Source organism: Triplophysa dalaica, chromosome 10 (assembly GCF_015846415.1).
Source record: "Triplophysa dalaica isolate WHDGS20190420 chromosome 10, ASM1584641v1, whole genome shotgun sequence".
Taxonomy (NCBI): Eukaryota; Metazoa; Chordata; class Actinopteri; order Cypriniformes; family Nemacheilidae; genus Triplophysa; species Triplophysa dalaica.
The window spans coordinates 9,325,151-9,338,209 of record NC_079551.1 but is presented as its reverse complement, the minus strand read 5'-3'; the positions used below and the strand labels follow the sequence as shown (position 1 = coordinate 9,338,209).

The 13,059-nt window shown below is 42.0% G+C and overlaps 1 protein-coding gene across 2 annotated transcripts in view; it reads left to right on the top strand.

The window, feature by feature from the left end:
* ncanb (neurocan b) overlaps positions 1–13,059 on the top strand; it is a 98,045-nt gene that overhangs the window by 26,145 nt on the left and 58,841 nt on the right. For both annotated transcript variants that reach the window (XM_056758278.1, XM_056758279.1), the window contains 5 exons: positions 2,021–2,094; positions 8,618–9,010; positions 10,642–10,816; positions 11,668–11,795; positions 12,408–12,701. In XM_056758278.1, the coding sequence (XP_056614256.1) occupies positions 2,021–2,094; positions 8,618–9,010; positions 10,642–10,816; positions 11,668–11,795; positions 12,408–12,701 (1,064 nt within the window). The remainder of the gene's footprint in view (positions 1–2,020; positions 2,095–8,617; positions 9,011–10,641; positions 10,817–11,667; positions 11,796–12,407; positions 12,702–13,059) is intronic.

Here is a 13,059-nt window from a genome sequence, read left to right as displayed (position 1 = left end):
TCGACCGCTGGGGGTGGAGTTTGGATTCGGCAGAGTCGGATGCCAGTCTCCCTCCGATGCTGCGAGCGACATCTCATCTACGTCACACATCGTTTCCGAGTGTGTGCGTGAGGATCCGGACGGTATGCCACCGCCGGTTGGGGAACGTTCAGAAGAGCGAATCGGGGTGCGATCGGCCCGTGAGCACTTGGCTGGCGGGTTTACGTTCGCAGAGTTCCCCGTATCACTAACGCTGCTAACGTGGGTGGTCATCGGGGCCGTAGCCACAGATGTCACAGCCCGGGTAGCAGACGAAATGGTGGCTGGTTCCCGTAGGAAGACAGCCACCCGTGACCGCAACTTCTGAATGACAATCTGCCCGCAGTGCAGGCAGATGTGTCAACGAACGCTGCTTCAGTGTGCTGGACGCCCAGACACCTAATGCAGCGATCGTGTCCATCCCCCTCCTCGATGAGGGTGCCGCACCCAAGAGAACAGCGGGACATGCCGCGCTGGAGAATGCTCAGTCAGTCCTGAAAAGGACTTTTAGAAAAAATCTCTAACACCTCCGGAACCGCCGAGACGCCCAGGGGAAGGTCGCTGCAGGAAGGGACGATCCGCTGTAACACGTCGTAGCACCAGCGTGTAGTTGTAGAGGATTGAATCCTGAGTTGTACTCATGAGCGATGGCTCTGAAGAACAAAAGGTAAGTGAATGCTGCACGCCGGCCTCCTTTTATACCGGATTTCCGGGGGCGGAGCCCGGCATGCAAATTGCATTCGCCAAATTTCATTGGCCTTTTCTATAGTAGTCAGAGTTGATTGGTTCTCAAGGGCGAACCCCATCTGTCGTTCTCGACACAACGTCGAGAGACCGACAGAAAGGGAACGAACAACTGACAAACTAGTCACTTTCACTTTTCACTGAATGAAACAAGAGGACTATTTAAAGGGGAATCAGACAAAGGATAATTAATAGGGACCAGGTGACAGGGATTAAACACTAAGGGAAAGTTAATGAGGAAACGAGATGGCGGGAAACATAGATGAGACATGAGAAAGCACATGGCCAGCCAATATATACACAAGGCCATGTCCTCCTCCCACAAAACCCTAAGGCTATGCCATGACTCCGCTGCAAAACCAAGTATAAACATGACATAATAGCGGAATCATGACATCTTTTTACTAACATCAGTGTTGGTAAAAGAAGCATTTCAGGTTGGCTGGGTTATGTATAATTTCTTGAAAACTTTTTTATTTTTGACATCGATAAGATACTTAAGAAAATTAGATTCTATCAAAGATTAAAAATCATCAGCTGTTGTTATTTCTGTCCGTATTGTGCATCCCCATTGTGTCAATAGGCTGCAAAGCCAGTATACTTTCACATTACAGAAAATGGGATGGAGAATCTATGACACGGTCATTATCATGCCACTCAGTCAATCAATAACCGCGGTTATAAATATGCTGTCCATTTAACCCATCAGATGAGATCAAATTAATTTAGTCGGATTAATCGACTGAGCGGTCGCAAATGAACCATTTGTGTCATTCATTTTCTCTCTATTTGTCCTCGCGTTCGTCTTTGTCTCCGAGCAGGTAGACGGGGCTGCTGAAACACATACACCAGTGTTATCCATGTTCCATCTCTCAGACAGCGGCTTGTATTTCGCCCTTGGCCACAGCGAATCAAAATCCTTTCTCATTTATTATTTATCGAGAGCTCTTTATCTCTCTCACACTTGGCTTGTACTAAATACTTCCTGCCTGCAATAATATGAAATGGAGCGGTCTGGGATTCGTCTGTATTACAGGCCAAAAACTGTTAAGTCAGTTTGTCATATTAGCATGATGTTAGCATTGGAATTGCATTTACTACAGCGTCTATTATGTTTGACGTTATATAAGTGTTAAATTATTTTGTTCATGCGATAAGGTTCATTTTTACATGCACAATCAAGTATAATTCAATTTAAAGTACATTGAGTCGCGCTTGAAACTTTTTAATCCATTCTCTTTTTTTCTCTCTCTTTCAGGATGCTTGGGGTGCTCCGCTCAACAGGCCTCCAGTCTCTCCTGGCTGTGTGTCTGCTCTTCACCATTGAAAACGGTGAGTCATTGTCTCCTGAAAGATTAATATATTCTCATTTTTTGGTGGTGGGAAAACACAGTTATCAATCAAACTCCCTCATTGAGACCAAGCTTTTTCTGCTTTTCACAAAATGTTCTGTTTCAACTAGTTGTTTCAAACCGTTGGTTTGAACAAGAGCACTAGTTCAGACTAGAACCAGAAGGAATTTCTCATCTAGTTATCCATTGCGCCCCATCGGCTAAGCTCCCAGAGGAGCTTGTTGTCTATAAAAACACCCTGCGCCCTGGCGTCTGGCTGTATCTTCTTCTCCACGAAGCTTTGCTCCCGTCCTTTCATCTTCTGGTAATTACCGTGGCACACCTTTACCTGGCTAGACGCTGATGAGCCTTTTTGATAAATCCACTCAGCTGGATTCTACGCTTCCGCAGTAAATAGAGAGAGCCCAAAGAAGACTTTTATCTGCCGAAAGCCTCATTTCCTCACACTGCCACCTAAAGACTCCTCATCACTCACTTTAATGCCCGTAATGGCACTCAGCAGCAGCGATATTGCGCTCGCGTTCCCGCTGCAAGCGTGTCTGCCAAACCGTGAAAGAGGGAGACGTTGATGCAAAGCTTAGGAATTTCGCTCGATGCAGAGTGACACTACAATGTATCCTATGCTGTCAAACGCATGTCACACATCAGCCAAACCCATTCCTTTGTAGATCCAAGAAGCCGTACGGCTACTCGAAGCGTGAGCGATGTGTGAAAGACCAGGTCCCAAGTCACAGCTTTGCCAGCCTTTGTTGTCAGAACTTTGTTTCTCCGCTGATTTTTCTTATCGGACAGATGCAGTGTTGCAAACCGGCCAAGCGGGGTATGGACACCAGGGGTCTCTTTGGTCACATGGTTCCTGACCCGCCGCTGCCATATGTGACAATTACGTGGAATGCAGGCTCTTTTTAAGAATTGACAGCTCCTCAGCGAGCGAGAGAGATACGGGCAGATTGCATGCACAGCCTGCTCCGCATAATCTGCATAAAGATTTGCTTCACTGAAGCCTCTCCATCAAAACTGCTTCCATCGCCCAGGGGGATGCGCACTTTGTAAATAAAGCCGAAAGTCAATATTATATAATTAATATAATAAAGCCAAATTTTAATAAGTGCGCAGCTGTGCGTGTGCTTGGAATATAGTATGCGAACACAGAGCGACTCACGGTCAATAGAGTATGCTTTGAAAGCCCAGACTTATGCATCAAAGCATTTTCATTTGCCTGTTTAGCGAATGAAAAATGGACTCTGGTGGCGGGGTGGAAGGAGCGTAGAAAGGAGTATTTTGTAAGTTTGATGGGAACTTGTTGGGCACAATAGCGGCGCTGTTTTACGCTAGATAAATGTGTCATTACCAAGTGTAGGGTAGCAAATGTAGTGAAGCCTCTGGACTCTCAGTGTCTTGCATGCGTGTTTTGAGTAATACTAGAGAGGAGAGATAGGAAAACAGAAAGATATTGAGAGCAGTCAACCCTGGGCACGGTTAATATTCATGGCGCCGTGAATACAGAGGGAACCTCTCGGGGGTTTCCGGGGGAGGGCATCTCAAGCGAGACTGATTCAGAATGGGAATGTCATTACAAAAGCCAGCATGCATCTGCTTGCAAATAAGCACACCTGTTCATTTTTATTCCAATGATTTCCACTTCTCATACACTGTTTTGGAGGACGGTGTATAAGGAAAAAAGGAAGTAAGACACTGAAGTCACTTGAGTCACTTGAGCTGGTATCAAACATAGTGGGAAGAAACAGTGGTTCTTGTTTATTTTGGAGATGACATGGAGATGGTGTGGATTTATCTAGAAGGGATAGTTCACCCCAAAATAAAAATCTGGTTATCATTTATCACCCTCAAACCTGTATCTGTGTTATCTGTGGAACACAAAAGGAGATATTTTGAGAAATGGTTCTCTTTACATACAATGAAAGTCAATGGGAGCCAAAGTGGAATTACAGAAAAACGAGAAAATTGTTAAAGAATATAATGGAAATGACACAGTAACATTCACAGTTTGCATTCACACATACATACGAGGGTGCTTTCATACTGTATTGGTGATTGAGATACAAACCCTTTACGTATAATATCGTTCTGCGTATATGATTTCAGATTTGCTAAGATAAGACATGATACTAAAATAAGCATAAAAATGAAACTGTTCAAAATCGCAGAAGCACCACAAGCACAGTGTCAATTTTTTTCTACATTTATTGTCTATGAGTCAAACACATAATCGTGTTGTTCCTTGCGGTCGATGTGGTAATATAAGATACTTTACTTAATAAAACCCTCAAATATTACTGTAGCTGGAAATGAATTAAATAACTAGAAGGCAAGGTTATTGTCAGCATAACCGTGGCCTGCAATCGATCAGTCATTTCTTGGCTGCTGGGTAATTGAAGACAATGGGACCACTGTCAGCAAGCAGCCAATTACATTAACCTGCAGCGAAAGAAAGGAGACAGGAAAAGCGTCTGTGTATTGTATACGCACAGTGTTGCCTTGTGTTCCCTGTTTGGGGCGGATAAAGGCTTCAGACAGAACTTAATGCATCTCAGGTGTACAGAAGAGATGACAAATACAGGAACGGACAACAAACATAATACAAAAACACAAAGTGGAAAGTGCGGTTGCTTTCTACAGTACATTTATTGTTTATTATTTATGGGTTTTTGTGGAGTTTTTTAGAACTAAAATTCTCGCTAGCACAACTTGCACCGCTATCATCCAACATAACCTCTTTTTTATCTCGATCTCAGCTGGGCGACCACCGATTAGAAGCAATGGCAGCTTTACAAACAAAAGGATGAACTCTAGGGAATTGTGCTTGTAAAAACATTTCCATCTAAATGCAGATTTGCTATATCTCCAACGATTCCATGCTTCCTACGTTCATTATTTACCCATGTGGGACCAAAGCAATTTTTCCTCGGCTTTGATTCGTAATTTGTTTTTTTTAAGAATGTCTCTGCCATTGATTTCTTTCAATTCAATCTAGTAAATTGGACCATGCTTTAAAAACATTGAAAAAAAAACAAAGAAATTGCACAGTTCTTTTTTTACTGTATATGTAAAGCAGCCTAATTCACCACATATCAAATGCATTTGTGCTGACGGCCAAAGACACAATAAGCATTGCTGAGCTGTTTGCACATGGATCTGTGGCAAAAGGGCTCGGGTCAACAGGCGTTGCAAATCACGACTGGCTGCTTATAATTCACTCAAGCATAAAATCAACCAACATGAAGTCATTCCAGCGCCTTTTAGATATTAGATCTAAATTTTCTTTTTCAAAAGAAGATATTCTGAAGAACATTGGGAACTAAACAACATTAACCCCCATTTAATTCCATTTTTATGAACACAAAACCACAGAGACATTTCTCTAAATATCTACTTTTGTATTCTGCAAAAGAAAGAGTCATATACAGGTTTTTAAAAACATGAACATGAATAAAGAATGACTGAATTGTTTTTTTTGCTTGAACTATTGCTTTAAGCATGTATGTAATGTGGGACAGCATTGTCATTAGGTACCAAAATATTGCTTTTATACTGTACATTTTTGATGCTCCAACTCAATGTAAAATCTTCCTTTGCCTCGGCAGCTGATTCAGGATCAGTCTAACCTTAAGAACGCACTGAAATCGAATCATTCCTCTCCACTGACCGATTTGCTGCACGACATGTTCGTGAAGATGGCGTGTCGTGATTGAACAAGAAAATTGCGACTCCATTTAGTCCTCGCCATCGATGTTGTCAAGCACTCGCTCTGTAGCTCTTTCACCTATGTATGGTCTATTCCTGCGAGGACACAAGATAAGTGCCATTCCCTGGCTTTAGTCAGATGAGTGGGCTCATCTCCACAGTCGCTATTACCCCGTATATGACTGTTGAATTCCAAAGACAACATTATCCTTCATGTCTTGCCAAAATGTCATCACGCATAAATTTACAGCGATGCTTAATGTTGTCCTGTCACCCTGGTAAGATGTCAGCAATGCTGGTTCACGTTTATCGGGATTTAGCTGTTTGTGGAGAACTGCTCAGTGCAGTAATGCATAAAATCAAATAGGGCTTAAAGGTTTACTGTTTGATCATTTCAAGTTCTATTAGCACGGCTTTGATTTTAAAAACAGTCCGTGGCAGAACAGCACATTTTGTAAACAGGGGAGCACAGGGCAATTTGTTTGTGGTAACGCAGCAGGACTTGCCAATTTCACATGAGACTCCAGAGAAAAGAAAGGAAACTTTAGCATTCTGCAAGCGTGTACTTGTGTTTGTGGAGAACACAGAACTGACGTTTAAAATGCAGCAAAGTGCAACAATACGTTTGTACAAGCAAAATACTCCGTTGTTTTCCACGGGATTCTTTAGAAGTCTTTTTGATTGATGTAGGAAAGTGGAAGATCATAAACAGAGAACTACCCACCTAATTTGACCATATTTTAAAAGAAGTTATTAACTTTTTTAATACTTAAAAAAATAAAAAGTTCACCCAAACCTAAACAAAGGCGGTACGCATTGATTTGCATTGGATTTGTGTCTATACAAAGAAGTGAATAGGTAAAGAAATTGGTTTGAAATGACATGAGGATGAGTAAATTATGGCAGAATTTTTTGGGGTTGAACTGTCCCTTTAAAGATAAATATATAAAAACAGCTTTAGGGGCTGTATCCGAGGCGCTTTTACACGGCTGAAAATGGTAGGAGCTCGGCTGAAAACGCCCGTTGCAGCGTTCAGCCCAAAATTTAGCATTTTTCAACTCTGGGCGCTCAGTTGAACGCCGACGCTTATCATGGGAAAAACACATAGCACCAGCGCTGAGCACGGAAAAAACGTCAGCTGCTCGCGTTTCATTGGAAACAATAGAAAAAACGCTGTTCGCTGGCAGAGACGCCTTTGTGGACACAGCCCTTTGAAACTTAAAAAAAGCTTTAATGCAGAAAAGCAAAACCAGTAAAAATATATCACAGAAAAGCTAGGTATAAATGGTTAACCCATTTCACCTCTCATTAGTTTGCATCCTTGCAAAGCATAAAAAGCATAAAAAATAAGAAAAATCATATGTTTTTGAATCAAGCACCAGTCTTGCTGTTTGTTTTTGCCTTCGAGGACGAAACAATAAAAACATGTTTATTGTCTTGTATTGTACCCAACGTTTTTATTTTTATTTTTAAGAAATCTCGTTCAGCCCAGATTGCAAACTCTCAACATCAAGAAAAAAACGTTTATTTTGCCATGACTCTGTAGATGTAATAGCGGTGCACGAAGGGCTTCAATTCTATTTTTATTGCATTTTATTAATTCACAACTTTGAAAGCTTTATAGTAGATGATTGCAGAGATAGTGTTTTGATTCTAGTTATTATGTGTTTCTGTGCAATTCTAGTCGATTTTCGTGTCACATGCTTGAGGGCAGCTATCACTCGCGTGTCTTGCACGGTAAACGGTCATGTTTCAGGGGAGACCCACACGTGCAGAGATGACCGCAGTGAAATGGAGGACATGAGGGTGATGTTTGTAAAAAGATGGAGTGTAGAAGAGCAAATGGGAGTAAATGGGAAAAGAACAAAATCATTGAATGGTTCACCCACAGATGAAAATATTGCAATTTTTTTACTCAACCTGTCTTTAAATGATCCCCAGCTAGCGTATAACTTAGAATACAGCATCACACAGAGTTATATAGTTAGAATTATAACCTTTTCATGTTCTAAAAAAAAGAGTCACAAGGGTCATATTGGTGTAGACGGTTACTTTATGCCGAGATAAGGACGTTGTCATCACTTTTCATTTTGGTGGCAAGTTGTTGAAAGAGATGAAGTTTCCCTCTCCTCTACTGTTCTTTTGTAACAGGAAATCAAATCAAATAACAGCAGAGCAAGGCTGGTGCGAGGTGCTGGGCGAAAGCCGACTCTAATGAAAATGAATCAATGAATTTTTTCGTTCTAGCTCGGAACAGTCATTGGCCTCTCTTCTTCAACCCAGCAATTAAATCCTCACCTTTCCACATGCAAGCGAGAATGATAGCGAGTGCCTTGTGTGATAAGCTCTAATGCATTTGTATATAATATAAATTGCATTGAGGCCATGCGTGAACTGCTATACTTCGGGGTTTCGTCTATGCGTCTATGCATCAACTGCCTTTTTGTTCATGCCTGCTATTGATTTTTTTTTACCTTAGAGGCAAAAGGGATTATTACCAGTGAAATAACTGTGTCGGGTTGCACTGGGTGCTCCTGCCGGGGTCTGCAGAATTTATTCGCACTGTAAATGCACTGTAAATAGAGCGAGCTTAAATAATATATGCTTTTGTATAATGTATTGATATTGATTTTAGGCTCTCTGGAAATGCAATGTCCTCAGATACGTATATATTACTCTCCTCAGAATCAATGAGTGAACTTCAAGAAGGGCAGTTTGTCTTGGCAGGACAGAAGTTTACTGCCAGAGAAACTAGTTTAGTGTAAAAAAAACGTCTAAATAATCTTCTCTTTTTCTAGGGATGGTAAGCTGTGACACCGTGGTAAACATGCGCAGGGTGACCCACCAAAGGGTCCAGGAGCCGCTGTCGGGTACGGCTCTCATGCCTTGCGTCTTCACACTTCGCCCGAGTCCATCTCACGAACCTCCTCGTATCAAATGGACCAAGCTGTGGGGACAGCGCGGCCCGGACGGTCTCCAGAAGCAGCAGTCAATTTTGGTGGCGAAAGATAATATCATTAAGGTGAAGAAAGCTTTTCAGGGTCGAGTCACGTTGCCGGGGTACTCGAAGAACCGGTACAACGCCAGCTTGGCTCTGTTGGGCCTTCGTTCCAGCGACTCGGGAATGTACCGCTGCGAGGTTGTGGTCGGCATAAATGACGAACAAGACACGGTGCCCCTTCAGGTCACAGGTAATGTATCCAATGTTGTGATTCATTTAGAGTAATTTGATTCATTATAAAGCTAGATAGGGTCTAGGGTTGACCTCTGATGGATTAAATTTTTGGGGGACAAATTCTTGGTTTTTAAGTTTCTGGGTAAAACTGGATGCGTTATTTAATGTATGAAAAACTTGCACAATTATAGTCATCAGTGCCGAAGAGTTTTTCTCCACATCTGCTGTTTTCCGCGAAAGACTCTTTCAGATCACACCAAGGAGACATGGACCAAACAGCTGTTCCATTTGCTGAACGCTCACACTTGTGCCAAATTTCAGATGCATTTTGCTCCGAAAGCTGTGTTAGAGAGCTTTCTAACACATTGACCAGCAAACCGCACCTCTTAGTCCATTACAAATTAGGTTGAAGTCGCGGGCACCACCCAACAGCAACGCGACACTAAACGGCCTGTCGCTCCCTTTAAGTCTCTCCCCGAGTGCCCTTGCTTAAAAATGAACAAACTGTAATATTAATACCGTTCATGTGGATACTTGTGTGTTTTGGTCACTCGGAACAGAAAATTAGCTAAAGGAACTGTATCACTACTAACCTCATCTGAAGTTTATTTGATATATTTAGGGCATTCAACAATACAACCAAGCAGACATGTATCTGACCTTGTTCGTATTCAGGAAGGCAGTTGTGGAAACTCTGACCCCGTTTTTTGAATAAGACGTGGTCTCCCTTAGTGGATTGAAAGTCCCACATATTATATTCCCAGAAGTTGGTCAAAGACTGTGAATATTTCTTATGAGCTCAGTCTTAAGAGAAGGAAGATGAAGCAGGGCAAAAAGGAAGGAAGGAATAAAAAATGAAGAAGATGTCTTCCTTCCACGCCTCTTTGAAGTGGGGCTTCATGGGTAACGGGTACGAAATGGGTGGTATTGCTCAGGAGACAGACTTCTTTCAAGACCACATCTGAAGTGTTCAACCATACTATAAATTAGCCTACCTGACTTTGAAGATTCTCTTTGTGGCTTTTATGTTTGTGTGTTTTCCTGGGAAAGGTGGCAGGAATTGTGATGGTTGTGGAAGTGGGGTGAAGGGGGAAAAGATCGGAAGAATTCTAGACAGATGGACAGTTCAAATGCAAGCAAGGTTCTCAATACTTTGCGCATCGAGCTGGATGGGGTCTTCCAACTTCCCCCTGTACAAAGAACAAAGAACAATTTCTATTGAAAAAAAATCTGTAGAATTTGAGGAATGAGAGACATTTATTTGTAAAAATGTTTAATGTACATGTGTGAAGGAAATATACACCTTAAAAAAATGTGGCTATTCTATAATGTGGCTGTTCTATAATTAAAGGAAAAAGTGTAGCAAATGTAAAGAATCTTTCATCATTTACTCACCCTCATGTTATTCCAAACCTGTATGATTTTTATTTCTACTGCAGAACACAAAAGAACCAAACATCACTGACCCCTTCGACTGAATCATGATCACAAAACTACCAAAACATTTCTTAAAATATCTTCTTTTGTGTCCCATAGAAGAAAGAATCATATACAGGTTTTGAACCACATGAGGGTAAATAAATAATGACAGAATTTTTATTTTGAGTTGAACTTTTCCTTTATATTCTCTATTTTCTCTCTTTGAAGGAGTGGTATTTCACTACCGGGCCCCTCACAACCGCTACGCGCTAACCTTCGAAGATGCCAAAAGGGTTTGTTTGGAGAACTCCGCCTCGATTGCCACACCCGCCCAGCTGCAGGCCACCTTTGATGATGGCTATGACAACTGTGATGCCGGTTGGCTGTTGGATCAAACTGTAAGGTCAGAATATCCCTTCTAGATACTCAGACACATGGGTGTATTTTGCATTAAAACAGTGTTTGACTGTAGTGCTTTGGTTGTATGTTTATTTAATTCAGTTTCCAAGCTTATAATCTCATCTTCATATCACATTTTACTCTTATGTAACTTTTACTTTGTAGATCAGTCGATCTTTCAAACTTACTGAAAATAAACTTACTATTCAAGTTTTGAAATGAAAATCCCCCTTCATGAAACAGAAAATCTAATGCGCATGAAATTCTTGCTCACAGCAACCAACAATAAACTGTAATATGATTTATTATAAAACTAATAGCTGCTTTATTATGTATTGGCCGCATAAGAGCTATCGCTGTTGAAGAACTGCCATCTCCAATCCCATCTTCGGGGCTGAATGTCAGGCCGGCTATTGATTTCAAAATTCATATCTACCACTTATTGTCAGCTAGTAATTGAGGCGAGAAGGGCCGGCCCTCGCCGAATGAAAACAGGGTCAGACTTTTTTGCCTGTGCGAGCTCTAATTGGGACATCTCCAGAGAAGCTTTCCTGCGAAGACGCAAACGTGCAATTAGTGCAAGTACATAGAGACATCCGAGATCTCTGGGCGGAGATTGAAAAATATGTGGGCCGTTTTAACGGTTTTATGATACTTACTCTAATATTTGGGCCGGACTTGAAAAGATGCAGGACGACCCCCCCATGCGCTACTTTCCTCAGAAGCCCAGGAGTGCCGTCCATAATCACTTAATCAGACTCTCCTCTCCTCTTTTCCTATCTACGTGCTTTAGAGTAACTACACAGGCAGTGTCTTTCACATTTATTCATATTCCTCAAAACAATTCTTTCTCAGGTACCCCATCCAGTCTCCACGACCCGGCTGCTACGGCGACAGGGAGGACTCCCCCGGCGTGAGAAACTACGGCATCCGAGCTCCCGATGAGATGTTCGACACCTACTGCTTTGCAAACAACATACAGGGTATGCACAGGCTTCTGTTACATCACCTTCGTTCTCAATGTCTTTAAATGTCCTCGGGAGCCATGTCCCAGACATGTACCTGCCCGTGTCTCAACTCCCTGAGCATCAAAGTAGGTCACCATCCTTTCAGCACAGCCTCGCGGTTTATGCCAGAATGGGTACGGCATTACACGCTTCTGTTTCCAAGGTGCATGTCAGTGTATTCTGAGGAGGATTTCATGCAGAAACGGCAGCCGGGCCTACTGCCATGAGTTTTTATTCTAAAGCAACTTTTTTTCATGTTTAATGCTTTGCTAGTCACGCCGATAAAGACGGCCCCATGCTGGACGGAGATGTATGTTAAGTTATAAGGTTTATTTATAGTTTTCATCTAGAATTATGTAAGCTAACGTTTCTGAACGGGAATGGACATGTAGCACATATCTTAAAATAGTAAAGTAATTTCATTAAACTACAGTGAATTCATGAGACAAATTAGACCATCAAAGATAAAACGTCCAATATACCTGAATACACTCAATAGGTTCTTATTCAAATTAACTGATCTAACACTTTCTCTCTCCCTCTGTATTTTTACAGTACTCTCTCACGCTCTCTAATTCGTCTTTACAGGTGAGGTGTTTCACACGAGTGCGCCAGAGAAGCTAAGCCTGGCCTCTGCCTCCATTCACTGCCACACTCTCGGAGGTCAGCTGGCTACGATCGGGCAGCTCTACCTCGCCTGGCAGGCAGGTTTAGACCGCTGCGACCCCGGCTGGCTGGCCGATGGCAGCGTGCGTTACCCTATCAACCTGGCCCGACGTAACTGCGGGGGAGATGAACCAGGAGTTCGGACTCTTTATCACAACCCCAACCGCACCGGCTTCCCAGAAACGACCGATCTATTCGATGCCTACTGTTACCGAGGTTGGCAAATTTACTCTTTATATACTGCATAATCATTAGGGTATTAATGGGGTCAAATCTGAAAGAAAAAAGTCCAAATGCAAACTATTGTTTAAATTTCAGCAAATATTCATGAAGATTTTTATTATCCTGGAGAGTCATTCATTTTTTTGATCACTCTGACTATTGATTCCATTGATATGTTTGTTTTTCCCATTTCCCATGTCATCTCATAGTCATACACATTATTTAGCATGTTTCAGAATGATTCATATTCAGTGACATCCAGAGACTCGCCTCGGTGTCACCAACATCTGCAGTGAACCCATGATGGTTCCATTCTCAGAATTGTTTTATATCAAGGACTTCTTTATAGATT